At 40.6% G+C, this 22,739-nt stretch overlaps 1 protein-coding gene across 2 annotated transcripts in view; it reads right to left on the bottom strand.

Annotated features, from left to right (window-relative positions):
- The window catches only part of Ptpn9 (protein tyrosine phosphatase non-receptor type 9), a 78,516-nt gene that overhangs the window by 38,620 nt on the left and 17,157 nt on the right, over positions 1 to 22,739 (bottom strand). For both annotated transcript variants that reach the window (XM_021633552.2, XM_060374441.1), the window contains 3 exons: positions 4,461 to 4,604; positions 2,872 to 2,961; positions 2,065 to 2,189 (listed from right to left, as the gene is read on the bottom strand). In XM_021633552.2, the coding sequence (XP_021489227.1) occupies positions 2,065 to 2,189; positions 2,872 to 2,961; positions 4,461 to 4,604 (359 nt within the window). The remainder of the gene's footprint in view (positions 1 to 2,064; positions 2,190 to 2,871; positions 2,962 to 4,460; positions 4,605 to 22,739) is intronic.

The following is a 22,739-nucleotide window of genomic DNA, read 5'->3' as shown; positions in this document are numbered from 1 at the left end:
ATCTGACACACTCACACACATATACAAGCAGGCAGAACACCAATGTACATAAAATAAAAACAAATATTTTCTAAAAGTAACAAACGAGACAGTAACTAGTTAACTATTCAGAGAGCCCCACCTCAGACGATCTCTCAGCTACTCTCAATTTGTAAAGACATAATCTAGGCCAGACAAAACTATATGAAACCCTGCCTCAGGGTCTTGTTTGTTTCTTTTCTTCTTTTTTGGAGACAGAGTCTCTCCTCACAGACTGAGCTGGCTTCCAAATCTTAGCACCTTCCCCCCTCCGCTAAATGCAGAGATTACAGGTATAAGGAGTCAATAGGCCAACTGTTACTTTTAATTATTTTTATATGTGTGAGTGTTTAGCCTTGTGTACGTATGTGTACTACATGTCTGGTAACCACAGAGGTCAGAGAGGATATCTGACCTACCAGGAATTAGACCTACCAGTGGTTGTGAGCCCCTGTGTAGGTGCTGGAAATGGAAACCCAGTCCTCTTGAAGAGTAGCCAGTACTCTTAACTGTTGAGCTATCTCCCTGGCATGCTGACCATGACCCCACGTTTTGTTTGCTTGTTTTGTTTTTTTGTTTTGTATGTGTGTGGCTTTGTTTGCTTACTTTGTTTTTTTGTTTTGTTTTGTTTTTTTTGTTTTGTTTTGTTTTTTATTTTTTGAGGCAGAGAATTACCATATAGTTCCAGATAGCCTGGAACTCACTAGGTAGACCAAGCTGGCATCAACTCACACAGACTCACCTGCAAGAATTAAAGACATGCGTCAGCCCGCTGGGCTATTTATTTTTGTAGCACTGGGGATTAAACACAGGGCAGTAGACAAGCTCTCTACCACTGAGGCAGAAAACTCCAGCTCCCAGATCAGCAAACCTCAGATTTGTGGTGATCCTCCTGAGTGCTAAGACTGCAGGTGACACTAGGTCTAGCTTGTTTTATCTTTGTTTTTCAATACTAGAGAAAGAACCTGGGGTCTTTCACATGCTAGCCAAGCACTTACCCTAGCATACCCCCAGTTTATCTCAGAGGGATGGGTTTTTTAAGTTATTTTTATTTTATTTTATTTTATTTTATGTGTTTGAGTGTTTTGCCTGCATGTGTATCTGTGAACAATGGGCAAGCCTGATGCCACTGGAAGCTAGAAGCGGGCAGTGGATCTCCTCGGACTGGAGTTATAAATGCTTACGAGCTACCATATAGATGTTAGGAACCAGACCTGGGTCCCCTGGAAGAACATCCAGTGCTATTAATTTCTGAGCCATTATTCTTTAGCCCTCAGAGGGATTTTGTTTGTTTTTGTGTTCATTTTTTATTTTTGAGACAGTGTTTTTCTGTATAGTCCTGCTGGCTGTCCTGAACCATAATCTGTAGACCAGGCTAGCCTCCTGAACTCAGAGATTCACTTGCCTCTGCCTCCCAAGTGGTGGGATTAAAGGTGTGTGCCAACACTGCCTTGCCCCAGAGGGTTTTAACATGAACAGAACTAACACACAGATGACCTGGACCTAGTGATCCAGGCCTGTAATCTCTGCTATTTGAGATGCTGAGGCAGGAAAATATAAATTTATATCTGGCCTGAGCTATAGAATGATTTCAAGACCAGCTTAGTTAACTAAGACTGCACCTCAATGGTAAAGGTTAAAAAAGAGAGAAATTAGGATATAGGCTAATGATAAGAGTTTATGCCCTATATTAGCATGTAGAGGCCCTATACCAACACACACACACACACACAAAAGGAACCAACAGAGCTCCTTTCTTCCTCACTTTCTTCAAATAAATCATTCTAATGTATTAGTAACTGTTAGGAATTGTCTTTCTCAGCTTCTGTTAGTGCTAACATACGCACGGTGATGCAGACAAAGAACACCCAGCATCCTGGTTACACTAGAAACACACAATCTCCTAAAACATGAGCTGTTCTCTGCCTATAGACTGGCCAGGCTGCATCCCAGGGACATGCTGAGAGCACTTCTCAGTTTAATCAATTAAAAAACTGTCACTTTCCTAAATGAGAGAGAGAGCCACAAAATAATCTTACTGTTTACCTGTCCACAGCTCTGTCTAGCAAGTAAAACAAGGCCTGTAGTACCACATGTTGGACAGACTTGTGAGGATGATGTAACCTGGCAGTGAAAAGGGCAATGGAGGCTCCAGTTGGGTCTCGAACATTCTAAGGGAAATAAATCAAAAAGTCTTTAGAGAAAAAAAAAAAATCACAGCAATCTTTTAGACTTATTATCTTGAATAAAGATTTGACACATGAAGAGAGCTGCTCTTAATATAACTTCCTCGATTTGCATCCATTCTCCCAGAAAGGGAGACCTGTTATCATTATCCTACACCTGATTCTCTTAGCATTCCCATGAACCATATTACTGTGGCTTAAAAAAAAAAAAAAAGTCACATTTTCTTCAACTGCAGAGAAATCAAAGGTTGATTCTTCATTGGCTTTGTAACTAATTTCCCAGGCAGGATGGAGAGAAGCAGATCAAGATAATGGTTTCCATGCTACCTTAACCATATTAGAACATATTTATCTGAGAGGCCAAGAGATCTCTAATGAGTAGAGTTTCCATTAAGTAAGGATGTGTTCTGACATATTATCAACTCTTCCCAAAATGCTGACCAACAACTTTGATGAATTGGTGGAGAAAAAAAATTTTAAGTCTATTGCTCTGTGACTCAATAATTCAACTATTATTAATGACTAATAATTTTAATCAGTAATAACCCAATTATTATTAGAATAATTTAGTAGCAAAAAGTGTTGATCAGAAACAGAGGCACAAAAATCCAATTAGGACAACAGCTACAATAGGAAGTAACCAAGCCAAGATAGGCTCAAGACACACCAAGATGGTAAACTTTCCACTGAGAATCTCAGAGCGGAGAGGTTCCTCATGAGGTTTCAGCTTCACAATGCCTTCCTTTCTTCTTGTTTCCTAAAAAGGAAACAATAAAGATATGAATTCATATGAAAATACAAGATATCCAGAACAACTTAATGTAGCCATCTCAGAGCTAAGGGACATTAGAAATCAACTAAGTAAATTATGAATTCCTCTGTACATCCCAGGGCAGCTATCTGTTAGCAAAATTCCTGTCCACAGCTACCTTATCAGCTCTAGTTTGGTCATTCAGAAGTGTTTATTTCTAGTGCAGATTTATTTTCTATACCTTACATCAGATTTCAGACTGCTTATTTGACATGTCTATTTGGCTATCCCAATGGCATATACAAATTAAATTCATGTCCTTCTTTCCACATGAACCCACCCCACTTCAGTGTCTCCTAAATTAGAGAATTGAGCTTGACACAACAAGTAGCAACCCAGAGTATCTCACGCATTTTCCTCACACACCAATTTAAGCAGCTCAAACCCATTTGAACTTTAGAATCTGTCTACTTTTCTCCATCTCCTCTGACATTATGTACTTAGTAATACTGCCATTCTCTTTCCTTATAAGTACAACAGTCTCCAAACTGCTCTTTCTGGCTCCAGGATAATCACTAAGATACTCTCCAAAAATTACCATGTCAAAATTTTACTAGAAGGCAAATATGGAAAAATTTATCACATTGCTTATATCATAAATAAATTTCTGGGGCCTTAGTGATTTGGTCTTTTTTATCTGTGCTCTCAATCTCTTAACATGCCTTGATTCCAACTCAACAGTCTGGCTTAACTAAATTTTACTTTCCACCACTGGGCCTCTGAACTTACATATTTCCTCTATTTTTTGGTTGTAAAGCTCGTGTTTAATAGCTGAGCTATCTTCCCAGCCAGACCTTACTGTCTTCCTTACCACACTTTACCAGTACTTACTCCTATTCATCCACCAGATTCAAGGTTAGTAGCCCTTTTCTTTGTGTGTGTGAAACAGGATGCCACTATGCAGCCGTGGCTAGCTTAGACCTCTCTACATAGTTGGCTTGGCCTCAAACTCATAGAAACCCACCTGCCTCTGCCTCCTGAATGCTAGCATCAGAGGAGTGAGCCACTTTTTCCAGCTGGAAGTCTTTTAGGAACACTTCTGTTGCTAGTATAACTCAATGCTCTTCCCTAGTACTACTATCTTAATTAAAATGTGTCTAACTGTGTGTTAACTCTCTCTTCTAAGTAACAATTATGACTGTTGATATAGTAAGTATGCAGAGGCAGGCGGATCTCTGAGTTTGAGGTCAGCCTGGTCTACAAAGTGAGTTCCAGGACAACAGACAGCTAAGGTTATGCAGCAAACCTCTGTCTCAACAAACAAACAAAACAAACAAAAAAGGTCCTGAGATAACAAACAAGTCCTGGAATTAGCTCACACTTATCTCATGAATCAGCTTATCCAATATTCAGAATGAACAAGAACTAGCAAATCAATGTGTATGAAGTAATGCAAAAGCAAACAAAACAAAACAAAACAAGTTAGCTAGCACTGAGCCACATACTCTGTAGCAGTGAAACAACTCTATGGCGCGGAGCACATCAAACTTTCTGGCCATGAGGAACTTGACAGCCACGTTCCAGGAGAGTGGAGAAACATTGTACTGAACTGTCCACTTGTTGATCTCTTCAAGAAACTGCTTGGTAGCCTGTTTAACAAAGTGAAAACAATTAGTAAAAAGAAAACATATTTTAGAAACAAAAGGACCAAGCAGGCAAAAATTATTTATTCGTCAAACAAGACTCAGTTACACAGCAAGTTTTAGGCCAGTCTGGGTAACATGAGAAAGAGGAGGAGAGAGGCAGCTAGAAAGATGACTCAACAGGAAAAGCACCTGCCACTAGTTCAATTGCCAGGGGTCCCACACTGCAGCAGCAGAACACATCCCTGCAAATTGTCCTCTGAACTCCACATGCATGACTGTATTGCACAATACAAGAAAATAAAAGTAATTTTGTTATTTATTTATATAGTTTTTAAATAAAAGTAACTTAAAAATTTAATTTTAGGAAAAATTTAAGAGTTAAAATGTGTATAATTTTATTCTTTACTTTCTAGGGTATAACTCAGTTCACAGAGAAGACACAGGATTAGGATGCATGAAGAAATAATGAACCCTCCTAAAAGTCCATCAGTACTCCCAGCTTCTTTCTATTTCTTCATTTTAGAACTATTTAAATTGAATATATTCTGAGTAGCTAAAAGATTTCTGCATTGCTATTCTGTTCTAACCATTTAGAAACTTTTCTTAACTATTAGTCCAGAAAACAATGAAATTTTTAAATTTTAACTATACCCATATGGTTAAATATATATTATGTATGTATGCATGCATGTATATACACACATATGTATAGTTAAATGGTCAATCAACTCACAGTTATAATGTATCTACTCAGCTGGGCATAGTGACACATGCCTTTAATCAAAAAACTCAGTGGCAAAGAAAGGCAGGAGGATCTCTATGAGTTTGAAGCCAGCATGATCTACAGTGACTTCCTGGACAGTCATAGCTACATAGTGAGACCTTGTCTCAAGAACCAAGATGTATCTACTCATACTAAGCCATACTTTTTCTTAACCTATGCCATGGAAAAATATAAAACTGAAGCTGCTTCATAGGTGTGGGGTCCAACCTGTTATGTGACTATCACTGGGGAAATCTCTCTTCACTAATTTTTCAGTTGAAAAATATGGAGGGACCAGGCATGGTGGCACATGTTTTTAATCCCAACATAGAGGTAGTAGATCTTTGGGAGTTTGAGGCCATTCTGTTCTATATATCAAGCAGGATAGGCAGGAGTATATAATAGAGACTCTGCCTCAAGATACAGGGGAAAAGGAAAAAATAAAAATAAGGGTTATACATGCCTGCAATTTCATCACTCAAGAAGCAAAGAAAGGGCCAGGCAGTGGTGGTACATGCCTTTAATCCCAGCACTTGGGTTGTAGAGGCAGGTGGATCTCGGAGTTTAAGGTCAACCTGGTCTACCTGTTTATAGAATAAATTTCAGCGAGAGCCAGAGATACACAGAAAAACACTGTATCAAAAACCAAACAATACAAACAAACAAACAAAAAAAAAGTGCAGAAGAATTGGCCCCAAGTTCTAGGCCACCCTGGTCTATATAGCTAGACTATGGGCTACATACAGAGAAATCCCATTTCAAAGAGAAGGGAAGGAAAGGGGAAAGCTAGGAAAGAAAAGGAAACTTGGGTATGGGGCACATATCCGAAAAACCTGAATTTGGGGAAGAGAGGCAGGAGGATCAGGAGTTTAAAGCCATCCTAGGTTCTATAGTCAAGGCAAGCCTGGGCCATATGAGACCTTGTCAAACAAACAAAAACAAAACAAGGGGGAAGGCTACGGGCTATGACCTACTTCAGAGACTTGGCAACAATCCTCTCTTGCAAATCCACTCCAAATTGCTACATACTGTTTAAACAACTATCAAACTAGAATCCCAGGAGGATCAGAATACCTTACAACACAGCACCTGATTCATCCCCAATTTTCTAGGAAAACACAAAGCATGTTTATAAACCAGGGGAAAGTCCAAGGCCTGGAGCTCAGTCGAGTTTTTGAGCCTCGCAATTGAGGAGATTTAACATATCACTTCAGAAAGAGAAACAGAAAACTAACCAAGCACAGGGCATGAAAAGAGTCAAAAAACTGACCATCAAGAAAAGCTTTCAGACTTGTAGGACCACACTGTCCTACAAGTGGCTGAAGCCAGACCACAGAACTGAGTCTAGGAGAAGACAACACAACAAGAATGCTCCCCAAGAAAACCACTTGAGTTCTATCTGCAGAGCGAGTGGCAAGCATCAGAATGATGAAAAAACGTAAAGCAGGCACAGATGCAAACAAAGCCCCGGTCAGTCAGGAAGGTCCCCAACAACTTTTCAAATGGAGTGTGCTTTTTATTGAACATACCACTTTTTAATCTTTTCTTGAAAAGGTCTCACTGTGTAGTTCTGGCAGCCTGGAGCTCACTATGTAGACAAGGAAGAAATGGAACTCAGAGATCCTCCTAACTCTGCAGCCCAAATGCTGGGATTAAAGCTGTGTTCAGTCACACACAGTTTAACACATCACTTTTTAAGTCTAATCTTATAATGGACTTCTGATGTTGTTTGTAAATAAAACACTAGAGTAAGAGAATACACCTTTCTCACTGCTTGCTGTAAAAACATATCAAACATAGAAAGGGGAAATCTGAATGATCAGAGGGTGCAAGATGACCCCTCACTGTGATAAACCATGCTCTAGGAGCCTGTTACGTGACACTGCAGGGATGACAACCACCCAGATGAGTAACCAACTATGGATGAAAGTGACAACTACACAAAGTTCAATTTGGTCAGTTGCTGGCTCTTTGATCACTAACCCCTGTGGGGTGCAGCCTTACCAGGCCACAGAGGAAGACAATTCGGCCAGCCCTGACGAGACCGGACAGGCTAGAGGCAGATGGAAGGGGAGAAGGGCCTCCCCTATCAGTGGATTAGGGAAGGAGCATAGGGGGAGAAGAGAGAGGATGGGTGGGACTGGGAAGAGATGAGAGAGGGAGCTGCATCCTCCCTTAGCTGTAGCAATTGTTCCTACTTCTATGAGGTAGAAAAGGGGGGGAAGGTTTCTGTGCATATTGTTAGCTTCAAGAACTTCTTGAGACATGTGAGTTATTTACTTCCTGAGTCTTGTGAATCTCTTCTCCTTCCAGGAAGGAATATTTCAACTTAGAACTTAAAACTTCTTCAGCCTTAAGAAACCTCCCTCTAGAACAGTGGTTCTCAATCTTCCTAATGCTATAGCCCCCTTTAATACAGTTCCTCATGTTGTAGTGACCCCCAACCACAAAATTATTTCATTGCTGCTTCATTACCTATAATTTTGCTACTGTTATGAATTGTAATGTAATTATATGATAGACAGGATATCTGGCAACTGCTACAAAACAAGCCAGATATAACGTCTCACATCCACAATACCAGTGCTCAGGAGCCAGAGGCAGAAGTATCTTCGTAAGTTCCAGGCCAGCCTGATCTACATAGCAAGTAATAGGCCAGGCAGAGTGGTAGTTTCACACAAGTTTCATATACTTCCTTCAAAGTACATCTTGCCTGTTTTTCCTTTTTTCATTTTTGAGACGTAGTCTCACTAGGACACCCTGGCTGGCTTGGAACTCTTTGGAGACCAGGTTGACTTTGAATTCATATAGATCCACCTGCTTTTGCCCACTGAGTGATGGGATTAAAGGCATGAGCCATCATACCCAGGGTGCAAACTTTTTTTAACTCATTGCATAGACAATCTTTCATGTTTTTTAATTTGTATTGTTTTAATATGTACTGAAAAATGAATGATATATTTATGGGGAATAGTATGGTGTTATTATACATATATGGATACATACTGATATAGAGTAGAATGATTAAATCAAACAAATTACCTATCTATTAACTGAAATAATTATTTTATCCTGATATAAACACTTGAAATATGTTCTTAGCAATTTTAAAATATACAGCACCTTACTATTAACTATAATTACTTATGCAGAAGATCTATCAGTAACTTCACACACGTTTTGACTATCATCTCTCCATTCTCCTTACCTTCCAGTTCTGGTGCCCACCATTCTATTCTCTGCTCCTATGACTGCGAGTATTTTAAATACCAAAAAATACATCACTTCTTAGCCTTTGGCTAAGATCAAGTGTTCTTTTCTTTTAACAAACTCATGTCTTCTTTTAACAAACTCATTTCCTCCAAAGTTCTTAATGTCCTGCAGCTCCCTCCCAAGAGCTGTTGCCTTAAGCTGACCTCTGTCCCCCTGCTGGTCAGGATGTTGTTCTTGGCTGTAAGCACGGGAACAATTCCTCCTGGTTTGGCTTGTACAAGGCCCTGAATGAAGACAGACTAATGTACTGTAAACAGTAATGTGATATTTACAGATACAAACACCCCCCACACCTGTTCTGTTCAGCCTCAGCCTCCTGCATCTTCATCCCTCTGGTGAAATAGATAAACCCCAGAACAAAAGTCAAAAAGGATGGTCTCATCCTCACATTCTTTCTAGACAGACTTTCATATCTTTCTACAGATGAATTTTATACAATCAGGGCATATGTATATAAATATATATGTATGTGTTTGCAAACACACTAACACACACACACTCACTGGTTGCCCTGATTATTACCAGAAAAACATGTCCTAGTAACTCTGACAGGAGGAATAACTAAAATTCTTCAAATTAATACTCAATGTATTTCCTGGTGAAAAAAAGAACTAGCCAAAAGATGAGTCACAGCTTAGAAACTATTTCAGCTCAAGGTCAATGTTGAAATATATCTTGACTTCTAAGCTGAAAGGGGTCACAGTTCGAATAGCATTGGTCTTCCTTTGGGAAAAGATCTGAATTAATGTACTGAAAAACTAGTACTATCACTTAACAATCCCCTTTAACTGACTCTTCCAGTAAAAGATTTGTTCCAGCACAATCAAAAGATGAAGAATATTACTACACTCCCCAAATCATGTTTATTTGGGGTTTATTTGGAGTTTGGTTTTTTATTTTGTTTTTTTATTTGAGGGTCTTACTGTGTAGCCCTAACTGGCCTCAGACTCCTCTATGTAGATCAGGCTGGCTTTGAACTTCTATAGATCCCAATGCCTCTGCCTCCCAAGGGCTGGAATTAAAGGACACAATCATTTTTAGATTAAAAAATACAACCAAATTCCTGATTATAGCAACAAGGTCAAAGATATTTGAGAAGCTGCCATAAAACAGCAGCAAAATCTGGACATTAAGCAGATAACACTCTGGATATTTAGTGTCAGAGAGAAGAAAACAAGCAAGCCTGGATGTTAGTGGTACACACCTGTTCAAGGTGAATCAGAGGACAGTGTGAATTAGAGGCCAGCCTGAGGCAAAGTGTGAGGACCTAGCTCAAGAAAAAACAAGGCTGCATCGGTAGCTCACTTGGCACAGTGATCGCCTTAAGTACACAAAGCCCTAGGTTCAATCCCTAGTTACACACAAACTGAGCATGGGAGTACATGCCTAAAATCCTATCGCTCAGAAGGTTAAAGAGCTACCCAGAGAATTCCAAGCCAACTAGGATACATGAGACCGTTTCAAAACAAACAAACAAACAAACAAACAGGTGTTTTGCCTGCATGCATTGTCTGATGAGGCCCAGAAGGGAGTGGCAGATCCCCTGGAACTGGAGTTACAGATGGCTATAAGCTGACATGTAGGTTCTAGGAATTGAACCCTGGTCCTCTGGAAGAGCAGCCAGTGCTTTTAACTGCTGAGACATCTCTCCAGCCCCATAAATAAAAAAATCTTTAAAATGCAATGCTATAAATACCTCCCATGAACACTCCTACAGTTGGGAGCTGTCTCACTTTTCCTTACTAAACAAACATTCCAAGGCCAGGAACATGACTGCATGACTAAAAGCACTTCCTGCGCAAGCGAAATAACCTGAGTTTGGTCGCTGGAACCCATCTACGAAGCCCCAATGCAGTGCATGTTCTGTATTGCTTTCTAATGCTATAATAAAGACCATGAAAAAAAGCAATTTCATGTCAATTGCTGGTGCCTCAGGACCTTCTCAGGCAGGATTACATATACACTACTAACATCTGACGATGGAGCACTACTCTGTACATCCAGCCTTATGACTTGGTATGTCAGATAATACCCAGTTCATAATGAGAAGCTCAGATCAAACAGTAACCTGGTGGCCCATTATCAAATGTTCAGTTTCTACTAAGGCCCATTAATACATAGGTCAAGAGCTATCTCTCAAAAGGAGAACAATAATCTGAGATGAAGTAAGGACTTGTTTCAAAGGGTCTCCACTGTGATTCACCTATGAGGAACCCACAAAGGCTCCAAAGAGCTTTGGAGGCAGCTGGCTCATATAGCCCCAATGGCAGAGCAGCCTGTACAGTAGCTGTTCTAGAACCTTCTCAAAGCTAGCAGCTTTCTGAATCTCTTAGTATATGGGCTGGAATAATACACCAAGCAAGGATTGTGCTGCCTCCAAAATATAAACAAGCCCACCAAACACTGTGCTTCTTCCCAGGGGGTGGGAAGTACCAACAAATTTTGTTTTACCTTAGAAGGAACACTGCTACATGTCCTGCACCAGAGTACTCTTTGAATTTCAACTGGACTTATTTCCCACGCTCTAATGTGTCTATGTGTTACCAACAAGTCCAGAGTGGTTGCTACCTCCTGCTTATTTGGCCCAATTAGTGTAATGTCTTCAATTTAGTGGATCAGTGTGATACCTTGTAGAAGAGGCAGGCAATCAAGATTCCATCAAACAACAAATTATGACAGACACAGGGCTGGAGGGTTAACATACCCTTGAGCTAAAACTGTCAAAGAACACTGCTAGCCTTGAAAGATGAAAGCAAATTGCTTCTGGTGGTCCTTATGGACAAGTACAGAGAAGAAAAGCATTTGTTAGCTATATAATATTTGTATAATAGCTATATACCAGGTACCAGGAAATGTATTAATCTGCTCAGATAAAGACACTGCATCTGACACATCAACTGCAATTGGAGTTACTACATGGTTAACTTTTTGATAGCCAACTGTCATTTTCCATGATCCATCTGTCTTCCGCAGAGACCAAACAGAGTTAAAGCGAGATGTGGTGGGGATCATCAGCTTACCTTTAAAGGTGGCAATAATTTCTCTAATCCTTCTAGGGATGTGATACTGTTTTAGGCTCACCATTTTCCAATGGCTTCCATTAGTCCATTCCAACTATAATATCCTTCACTCCGTAACTGGGGACCCACCATGGAGATTGTGCAAACCTGTAAAGTATCCCATTTATACATTCTGGGAAGGGATAGGGGTTAACAACATTTGACCTTCTCTACTTATCCAGTGATCTTTAACAAAACACTTCTTTAAGAATGAAAGAAATGGCTGGGCATGGTGGTGTACACCTTTAATCCCAGCAGAATAATGAGAGGCAGAGGCAGAAGGATCTTTTTGAATCCCGAAACTAGCCTGGTCTATACAGTGAGTTCACAACACTCAGGACTACATAGAGAGACATAGTCTTTAAAAAAAAAAAAAAAAAAAAAAGAAGGAGCTGGAGAAATGGCTCAGAGGTTAAGAACACTGCTTGCTCTTCCAGAGGACCTAAGTTCAATTCCCAGCAACCACATGGTGGCTCACAACCATCTACAGTGATATCTGGTGCCCTCATCTGCTGTGAAGGTGTATATACAGGCTGAACACTGTATACATAATAAATAAATCTTTTTTAAAAATTTAAAAAAAAGGAACAAATAAATAGCAAAAAAAAAAAAAAAAGTCTCAGAATTACACCAAACTCAAGAGCTGCTACTTAAAAAGCAAATTTTAGACAAGAGACTAGGTACAATGGGTCAAAAAAAGAACAAAACAAACAAAACAAAAAAAACCACATTAGTACTCTCAGTTCCACACAGTATTTTGATACCCACATTCCTGACTAAGTTGGAGGAAAGCTGCTCCCAGGAGCTGGAGAGAGATGGTTCAGAGGTTAAGAGTACTGTTGCTCTTGCAGAGGAACCAAGTTTGGTTCCTAGCACCCATATCAAGCAGCTCACAACTACCTATAATTCCAGCTCCAAGAGAACACTCTTTTCTGGCCACCTCAAGCTCTCACTCACATACACATGAAAAAAATACAGTTTATATATAATATACATAATATAATATTTTATATATATTAATAATATATTGTTTATATATTATATGTTTTATGTGTATATGTTTGTTTGCTTTAAATTAACAATGGCTGCCCTTAGGTCTGAGACAATAGAGCAGGAGGACCAACGTTTGGTCCTCACCAACCACCTAAAGAGCCATCTGTGGTAACTGGGAGGCAAAGACAAATGGGTCACAACCAGTCTACCCTAAACAGCAAGTCCCAAGTCCCTGTGACAGACCCTACCTTAAACCCCACAGACCTGGGCAAATGCTTCAATGGGTAGTAATTTTTGCTGCACAATATGGAACTAAAACATCCAAATTAAGCCAGGTATGACCATGTGTGCCCATAATCCCAGTACTAGGGATAGAGTACAGACAGGAGGGCTCACTGGCTGCTAGCCTAGCCAATTGCTGAGCTCCAGGCTTAGTGAGAGACTCTGCTCAAAAAAAAGGAAGGTAGAAAAGTAATTGAGGAAGACATCTCATGGAAGACCTCTGGCCTCCATAGGAGTGCACATAAACAAACACACAAAAACAAAAATAAAAAACAACCAACCAAAATCTCTCTATTGGAATACCAGCTATGTAATCATCAAAGAACAAATGTAGAGTGGGTCTGGGAGTAAAACAGAGTCCATCCTCTTACTCACTCAGTGAGTTACTTGAACAAGTCATTGACCCTTTCTAAATTTCAATTTTTCTCTTCTAAAAAGATAAGGCTAGCTGAATAGAATGATGGATGAGAAAGTACCCACTACCCTACTGGCAAACAGTAACCTCTAAATACATGACTCTTTGGTGATTGATGGTGGTAGTTTGGTTTGGTTTTGGTTTTTTGAGACAGGGTTTCTCTGTATGGCCCTGGCTGTCCTGGAACTTGCTCTATAGACCAGGCTGGTCTTGAACTTAGAGATTCAATTGCCTCTGCCTCCCAAGTGCTGGGATTAAAGGTGTGTACCACCATGCCCGGCTTGTTTCACTTCACACAAAATTTCATATGAAAGGGGAAGAAGGAGGAGAAGGAAGAGGAGGAGGAGAAGAAGAAGAAGAGAAAAAGAAGAGAAAGAAAGGAGGGAAGGGAGAAAGAGAGAGAGAGAGAGAGAGAGAATGCACCTCCAAGGGAGTAATCTCTTCTTATCTGGGGCTCTGTGACCACATGGGGCAGTTACAGCAGGAAGTATTTTTACTTCCACTCCCTCCTCTAAATCCTTTCTCTCTGCTTTCAAACTATAATGGCAGCCCCAAGGACTAACACTGCTATCCAAGCATTAACTGTTTTCTCCTATATTCCCAGCCCCCAATTTCTTCCTTTTATTTTGAGACAGAATTCCCCCTAAGCTTCCCAAATTGGCCTTGAACTCACTCTGTAGTCCAAGCAGGCACTGAACTTGTGATTCTCTACACGAGTCTGATGGTGAGATTACAAGCCTGTAGCATCCAGCCTAGTGTGGTGGTTTGAATGAGAATAGTCCCAACAGACTCATATATTTGAATTCTTAATTACCAGGGAGTGGAACTCTCTGATAGGATTAGAAGATTAAAAGGGGTGGCCTTGTTGGACAGTGTGTCACTGGGGGTGGGCTTTGCCATTTCAAAAACCCATGCCAGGTCCAGGCCCTTTCTCTGCATTCAGATCTGTTTGTGTGCAGCCATGGTCCCCACCATGATAATGGATGAGGCTCTGAAACTGTAAATCAAGGCCCCAATTAAATGCTTCCTTTTATAAGATTTGCCTAGGTCATTGTCTCTTCACAATAATAGAACAGTGACTAAGCCACCTAGCTTCTGAGCACAAGTTATTTTTAACAACACTATCAACTGAGAGACTACTCATCACTATGATAAAGGAACTACTTCAGCTAAGACAAACATCAGGGGGGAAAATGCAGCCAGACACCCGAGCTTGAACACCTCAGTAAGTAAAAGACTGTCTGCTTTTTTTAAAGCTACCTCTGTATTTCGAGTAACGTGCTCTTTCCCCACTACCCTGCAACAGAGGCGTGTAGTAAACTACTTTCACTTTGTGCCTGTGTCCCCTTTCTCCCTTCATTGTGTATTATTGTTCTTACGTCTATTAACCATTCAGATCTTCCAGGGAACAGAACAGGATCTAAACAAACACACACAGACTTGCAACACTGCTACCAGAAGTTTACTGAATTTCTAAACTAAAACTACATTTTCCCATTAAATTTGTACCAGGCTGGGTACAGTGGCACAAATCTAAATATCTAATGTTTGAGAGGTGGAAGCAGGATGAGCAGGAGTTCATATGGATTTTGAGACCAGTCTGGTCTACATGAGAACCTGTCTCTACAAAACAAACAAACAAACAAAATAAAACAACAACAACAACTAACAGGGCTAGGGATAGAGTTCAATAGAAATGACCTTGTGCTTCTACATGCACACATACATAAAAGTAGATTTCTTGGGTATGAAAACAAATTTGCATTTGAAAGTGACTTCTTGGTATGACATATTCAGTAAATGGGGGAAAATAAAGAGAATTTCATCAAAATTTTTCATGGTTTTGTTTTGGGGTTGGCTTTTGCCTTTTAAGTTTGTTCTATGACTCTGGGGGTGGTAAGGTTTTAAGAAGATTTATTTACTCTATTTTATGTGCATGAGTATTCTGTGTGCATGCACAGCAGTATAACACGTGTACCTGGAGCCAGGGCTCCCCTGGAACTGTCTGGGGTTACAGACAGCTGTGAGCTGCTATGTGGGCACTGGGAATTAGCCCGGGTCTTACGGAGGATCAGCCAATGCTCTTAACCACTGAGCTATCTCTCTAACCTGTATTCTTTAGATTTTTAAGAAAATATATGATACCACAGTCCAGCTATCCTGGAACATAAAACGTACTCCATACAAGACCTGAGCTCCTGGGCACTGACTGCCTCTGCCTACCAAGTATTGGGGTTCCAGGCTCCTGGTTTCTCTCTTTTTCTTTTCTTTTATTTACTGATTTGAGATAAGATCTCTCTATGTAGACCAGGCTGACCTGGAACTCATGATGCTCTGCCCTCCAGATATCACGTATTACAACTACAGGTTTATAGACATGTAGCACCAAATGAAGTTAATTAAAGTTTAAAAAAAAATTCATTCTTTATTATAGGCAACACATTATACCTGGGTTAAAAACGGGGATGAGGCAAAAAGGACTGCCTAGAATACAAAGGCTACCTCAAGTACCCAGGTGAGACAATGTCTTGAAATTTTATTTTTAGAGAGAGAGAGAGAGAGAGATGGCTTAGCTGTAGTGAGCACTTGCTGCTCTTGCAGAGGACCCAAATTTGGTTCCTACAACCCATGTTAGGCAACTCACAACTAGGTGTAACTCTGTATCTGGGGATCAAATATCCTCCTCTGGACTCACCTGGCACCAGCACTCAGATGTGAGCAGAACCACACAAACTCATACACATAATTAAGCATTAAAAATAAAAAGTACTTTTAAAGGGGGTTAGGAACAGTGGCTGTAGCATGGTTGTCTAACATTGAAAACACTTAAGTTCAGTTCACAGCGCTGCAAAATCACAACCAAAACTGCATTCATTTTAAAGGGAATAACTAACTTTCTCCTTTAAAGAAGGACTTGAGGGCTGGAGAGATGGCTCAGAGGTTAACAGCTCTGGCTGTTCTTCCAAAGGTCCATAGTTAAATTCCCAGCGACCACATGGTGGCTCATAACCATCTATGAGATCTGGTGCCCTCTTCGGGTGTACAGGCATTGAAGAACCCTGCAGGCTACAATACCAACTTACAAGGCAAGATGTGTTCTCTGGTAGAACAGTAGCACAAAGGTTACAGTAGCAATCAATTGCTTTTGGATTATATGAGGGCTGGCTGCTCCAAAAGAGGGAAATTATGCCTGATACTGTAAACCTGATCAAAAGCTCATGGTTCTGGAGGCCTTAGAGCATAAGAGAGGATAGAGAATCTACTCTACTATCTTGCCTAATAGGTCTGCTATCAAACTGGCTCCTAAATGTTTATGTTTACAGCCATAAATTAGTGATGCCTTCAACTGACCACTTCTCTCCGCAAGAAGCAATAGTTAATGCAGAGACTCAAAACTGAGCAGTGTGTCAAGAAAAAGTGAATGCTGAGCCCTGAATGGGCTATATTAAGCCCATACATACACCACAGGGACTAGGGAGCGTCTTAGAGGAAATGGTTGTGAGAAATGTTGTGAAATGCTGTCTTCTGGTATGACATAGCTTAGCCACTGCACTCATGAACTCACTGCAGCTATGGACGGTTCCCTGCACAAGACTGAGTCAACAAGATCAGTCAACATCCCAAAAGGCAGCATTAGTTGGACTCAGTGGGTCCAACTAATATGAATATAGAACTCTAATAAAGAAAAGACATGAAGCAAGGCATGTTGACAGTGCCTAGGCAAATAGGATGAACTGAGGGATAGAAATGATCAAAACACATTGTTTAGATGGATTAAACAGTCAAAGAATATGCAAAAATGTTGTTTTTAAAATGTAAACAGACATAGAGCAGGTACACTAATTATTTTTTAGAAAATAGGTAGTCTGGCTGATTTCTACTCACTTTTCCTTCACTGTATTTCTTTGTTCTATTTTCATGGAGCAAACTGTCTCTTACTATATCTCTTATTATTTTTCAATCAGGGTCTCACCACTCAGGCTGGCTTTGAATGGTCCATCCTCCTGTTTTGATCACTCAAGTACTGTAATTACAGGTGTATACCCTCTTGACCAAACTATTTCGAAAAGTCAGTTTCAGTTGTTTTTTATGTTTTTGTTTCTAGATGCTCTTCTTCAAAAGCAGAGAAATTACAATATTTTAGTGTGTTTATTTTTAAATGATGCCTTGTGAAGGACTTAGCTACAGGAAACTCTATGATTCACAATTCACAGTAAATAAAACAGGATACATAACGTATCACAAAACAGGATATATTCTTTCCTTTTCCAGTTAAGTTTTCTATGTTCAAACAGCAAGTCCCATCAAGGAGGGTATGGCTGACATAACTGGTTGATGAGACTACGCTCAGCAATCTAAACAAAAGCACTCCTAGAACCCCGAAACAAACACTTAAAATAACATCTAGGTCTTGGCCCAGTGAGCCTGATGACAGCCAACATTCAATTCTGGAACCCATGTCAGAAACCAGATGCAACAGGAGAATCTGTAATCCCAGCACTACTGAGGCAAAGACAAATAGTGCAGAAGCTTGAAGATCAGAGCTTCAAGCACAAAGTATGAAAACAAAAGACACCATGCCTCAGAAACAGGTGGAAGGAGAGAACAGAATGTGTCTGACAGGCACAATAACATGTGCTTGACTGCATTCAACACAGATACAGGGACAGACACACAGACATACAGATAAGTAGAACATCTAGCACACAGAACTTTTTTGCCTAGCAAGAGTTCCTGGGCTCAATTTCCAGTACAAAAAAGAAAAAGAAAGAAGAAAGAGAGAAAGAGAGAGAGGGAAGGAGGGAGGGAAGAAGGAAGGAAGGGAGTGAGGGAGGGAGGAAAAGAGAAAGAAAGAGAAAAAAAAAACACATTTTATTTTCCTTTCTTTAGAAGATGTCAGCCCATAGAGGCATATGCCTGTAATCCCAACACTTGAGAGATGAAGGCAAAATGATCAGGCAGCCAAGGCCAGCCTGGGCTACACAGTAAGTTAATGAAGGCCATACTGTGTTATATAAAAACAAAAAAGATAGCAATAACTTATTTAGAAGACAGTCTATTATGATATCAATTGATTTATGATAGAAAATCTTTCTTCAGATGGTTAAAAGAAATGAACTTCAAACTCAAAACCCTAAAAATCTTAAGGCCATATAGCTATGAATAAAACCTTAATGTCCATCCATCTTCCCAATGAAAAAATGGAATGGTTCTGGAATTCAGGACTCTTCCATCTATTACATCAATCACTGTGCAAGAACCAAAGGGGGAAAAGTACAATTAAAAAATTTACATCACACTGAGAACTGAACGATGGGAAACCAAGGCTGAACAAGTAAAGCTCCTCAAAGCTTCATGCTACAAGGGAAGGCCAGAGTTAATTAGGCTATTAAAAGTAAAAAAAAAGAAAAAGCTCTTTAGTGTTAATGACTTCCTTCCAGTGGAAGGGAGTGAGGCTTAGAACACTCCAACAGCCAAGTGTTAAAGGCCCAATGAGTCTCTAAACACCTGACAAACAGAACATGTTCATTCCCTTAGAAATACTAAATTTGGGCTGGTGTAGATCAGTGGTAGAGTGCCTGTGGCATGCACAAAACCCTAGATTCAATTCCCAGTACCACCCACCTCCACCCAACTCCCCCTACCCACAAAACACACAAATTGTCTTCTGTTTTTTCTTATGAGAAAGCAAGAGTTAAACTTCTGGTAGGCAGACAGACATGGAGAGGGGCCATGGCTAGGTAATGAAAATGGTCAGTTTCCAAGACTACTTGCTTCTTCCTCACCCTCCTGACTTGAAACAAAAGCCTGGCAGCTTTGGTCTCCAGGAGTAGGTCCCTGGCTCAACAAGGTGGAGGCCTGCCTAGGACTGTCACACCAGTTGCAGACCAATCAACCATCCTTTCTTTAAAGGAGGGAGGAAAACTCTCCTGGCGCTTTAAGACCCCAGCCCTCAAGAAGAGCCTGGATTTCTCGGCTTTGCTGAGTCTTTTTCTCTGTGGTCTCCGCACCCATGAGAAATGCCTTCCTACAACTGCTGCTTCTGTTTTCAGGGCTTGAGATTCCTCTACTGCGACCCGCTGCAGTTCAGATTTTTCCTGCCTTTTAATTCTTTAACTGGCAGAGAAAACAAATCTGAAACTGCCAGGGAATGACTGTCTTTCATCCCAGCACTTGGCAGAGGAAGGAGGATATCTGAGTTCGAGGCCACCCTGGTCTACAAAGTGTGTTCCAGGACAACCAGGGCTACAGAGAAACCCCAACTGAAAGTAGGGTGTATGTGTGTATGTGGGGGGAGAAGGGGAGCTAACTAGAGATCTATAAACAGGCACTAAAAGTGCACTATTAACCTAAGGCTTTATGATGTTACCTCACTCTAGCCAGGGTAAATCAAACCTGATCCAGGTGTCTGAAGGACACTTTTAAAATTGGCTTTTTGAAAGTGAAACTTTTAAAAGGGAAACTTTTAAAATTGCTCTTCACAGGGAGACATACCTTCAGATTTTTCAAAGTGCTTGTATCTCCTATCCCGTCTCTTCTACCATGCTAAGAGTGAGGCAATTCAACCACTGTTTCAAAACTGGACGATGGTTAAATTTCTTCTCTTCCTCTCCCTGAAAGCTGAAAGACTTCAACCTGATTCTCAGCTGCTACATGCTTGGGCTACCACACCCAACTAAACATAATATTTTAAAAGAATTTCAGGGGTTGAAGAGATAGCTCAGTGAAATCAGGAGCTTGCTACACGTACATGAGGAACCCAGTTTGTATCCTAGGCATCCATATATAAACCCAAGCACAAATGAGGGAGGGAGCTACAGCTGGGGTACAAAGTAAATAAACTGTAACTAATATAAAAAAATAAAAATTTAATTAAAAAAAAAAAGCCAAGCATAAACAAGCCAGCAGTGGTGGCAATGCACGCCTTTGATCCTAGCACTTGGGAGGCAGAGGCAGGCGTGTCTCTGTGAGTTTGACACCAGCCTGGTCTACAAAGAAGATTCCAGGACAGCCAAGGCTACACAGAGAACCATGTCTCAAAAACAAACAAACAAACAAACAAACAAAACAAGACCTATTCCAGCAACTGATAATGTCTTTTGACAGTTGTCATTGCAAGGCCAAAAGACCTGGAACCTCCAGTCTTAGACAGGAACCTTCTCCATGTGCCATACTCACTTTCTGCTAGAAGCATTTGCTACTGTTTATAAACACAAGTGCTATCCCTTCCTGCCAGACTTTAAAACTGCTCTCTAATTCAGGCCTAGTGGTATATAGGTCTGTAATTACAGCTACTCAGAAGGCCAAGGCAGGAGGATCATATTTTGCAGGCCAACCTGGGCAACTTAAAGAAAAAGCCTTGACTCAAGAAAAATGTTTAAGTAAAATGAGCAGGGGAGGAGGTGAGGTAGGGTGGAGCTGCACCACGTCCACCCAGCCAGGAGCAAATTTTAAGAATTACTTCATTTCATGTATGTCAGTGATTTGCCTGCATGTATGTCTGTGTACACTAATCTGGTTAGTGAATGTGTAAATGACAGTGATCTCTTAGCTGGGATCTCATTTGACTTAGGTTATGCAAAGCCCTACTCCCTCCTGTAATAATGCACTTGGCAGTCTAGCTCCTATGTCTGTCTGTGCCATACATCCATGTCCCTCTTCAATGCACCTGGCAACCTCAGAACACCTTGGAGCTCCACATGCATGGGACTATCCATACGCCTTTCTCTATGGACGACAGCACAGACTTCTTCACCCCTAGCAACAATCACATTTAGATACTGTTCCTTAAAAATAAAAGGGATTTTACTTTTAAAAGTGTGTGTGTGTGTGTGTGTAGGGACATGCACATACGAATACAGGTGCCTGTCCAGAAAAGGGCATCGGATTCCCTCATAACTTCAGTTAAAAGCAATTTTGAGCCTCCTGAGAAGGGTGCTCTGAACTGAACTCAGGCCCTCTGCAAGAACAATATATGCTCTTCATCACTGAGCCATTTCTCCAGCCAAAATTTAGGTAGCTTCTATTCAAGTACATTCCCTATATAACCAGTACAAACAACAGAAGGCCTGATTCAGCTCTACGTAGTCTGGGGTACATAGACACTAAGGCAAGCTGTGTAGTTCAAGTGAATTTTCAGAGAGAATTTAGTCTTATGCCTATGCATATTAAAATCAGATGCATCATGGGAAGGGACATTTTTAATTACAATGGGAAAAGTAAACATATGATCTAATCTATCAAACAAGCCACCCTCACTATGTTCCAACTAACCACAGTTTTCTTCTCTCAACTCCATAAAAGAAAGCCACAAACAATACTCAGAGCTAGCTGGGCAGTGGTGGCGCACAACTTTGATCCAACACTCAGGAGGCAGAAGCAGGTGATCTCTGTGAGTTCAAGGCCAGCCTGGTCTACATACAGATAGTGCTTCAGGACAGCCAGGGCTTTTTTACACAGAGAAATCCTGTCTCAAAAAAAAAAAAAAGAAGAGAAAAAAGTTGTCCTCTGTCCTCCACATGGGTGCCATAGCGCACATATACCCACACTCAAACACACATATCATACACATACCTAAAATATTAAGTAGGGGTTGGAGAGACAGATAGCTAAGTGATCAAGAGAATTTTCCGTTCTTGCAGAGGACTTGGTTTTGGTTGTCAGCATCCATATGGCAGCTCACAACCATCTATAACTTCAGTTTCTTCTGATTTCCATGGGGACCAGGCATGTAAGATGTACATAGATGTTCATGTAGCCAACCACACACATACCACACCACACCACACACACACACACACACACACACACACACACAAAAAAAAAAATTTAAATAAATAAATAAAATAAAAACAGCCTTTAATCCCAGCACTAGGGAGGCAGTGGCAAGTGGATCACAGAGTTTGAGGCCTCCATGGCCTCCAGGACAACTAGGGTTTCACAGAGAAACCCTGTCTCAAAAAACAAAACACAAAAAGGATAAAGAGCTCTGTGTTTGTTTTAGGCAGGCTTACTATTTCAGAGAAAAAGGGGATACCACAGAAACTGCCATACCGTTCAGAAGCTAGAATGATGCTTCCCTCAGAAGCAGAAACTAAGGAAAGTCATTTCTAGATTAGCTGCTTTTACAGAGGGCTATGGTTAGGTTCCCGGCAACCACATGGTGGCTGCATCCATAACTCTAGTTCCAGGGAATCTGGTACCTTCTTCTGAACTCTATGGGAACCAGGCATGAATGTGATACACATATATACAAGCATGCAAAACATTCATACACATAAAATAAAAATAATCTCTCATCTACTATTTGGGTCACAGACTTTTACAGTCCAGACCAAAATGAAACATTCCAG

The sequence above is a fragment of the Meriones unguiculatus genome, chromosome 1, assembly GCF_030254825.1.
Source record: "Meriones unguiculatus strain TT.TT164.6M chromosome 1, Bangor_MerUng_6.1, whole genome shotgun sequence".
NCBI lineage: Eukaryota > Metazoa > Chordata > Mammalia > Rodentia > Muridae > Meriones > Meriones unguiculatus.
This window is presented reverse-complemented; position numbering and strand designations above follow the sequence as displayed.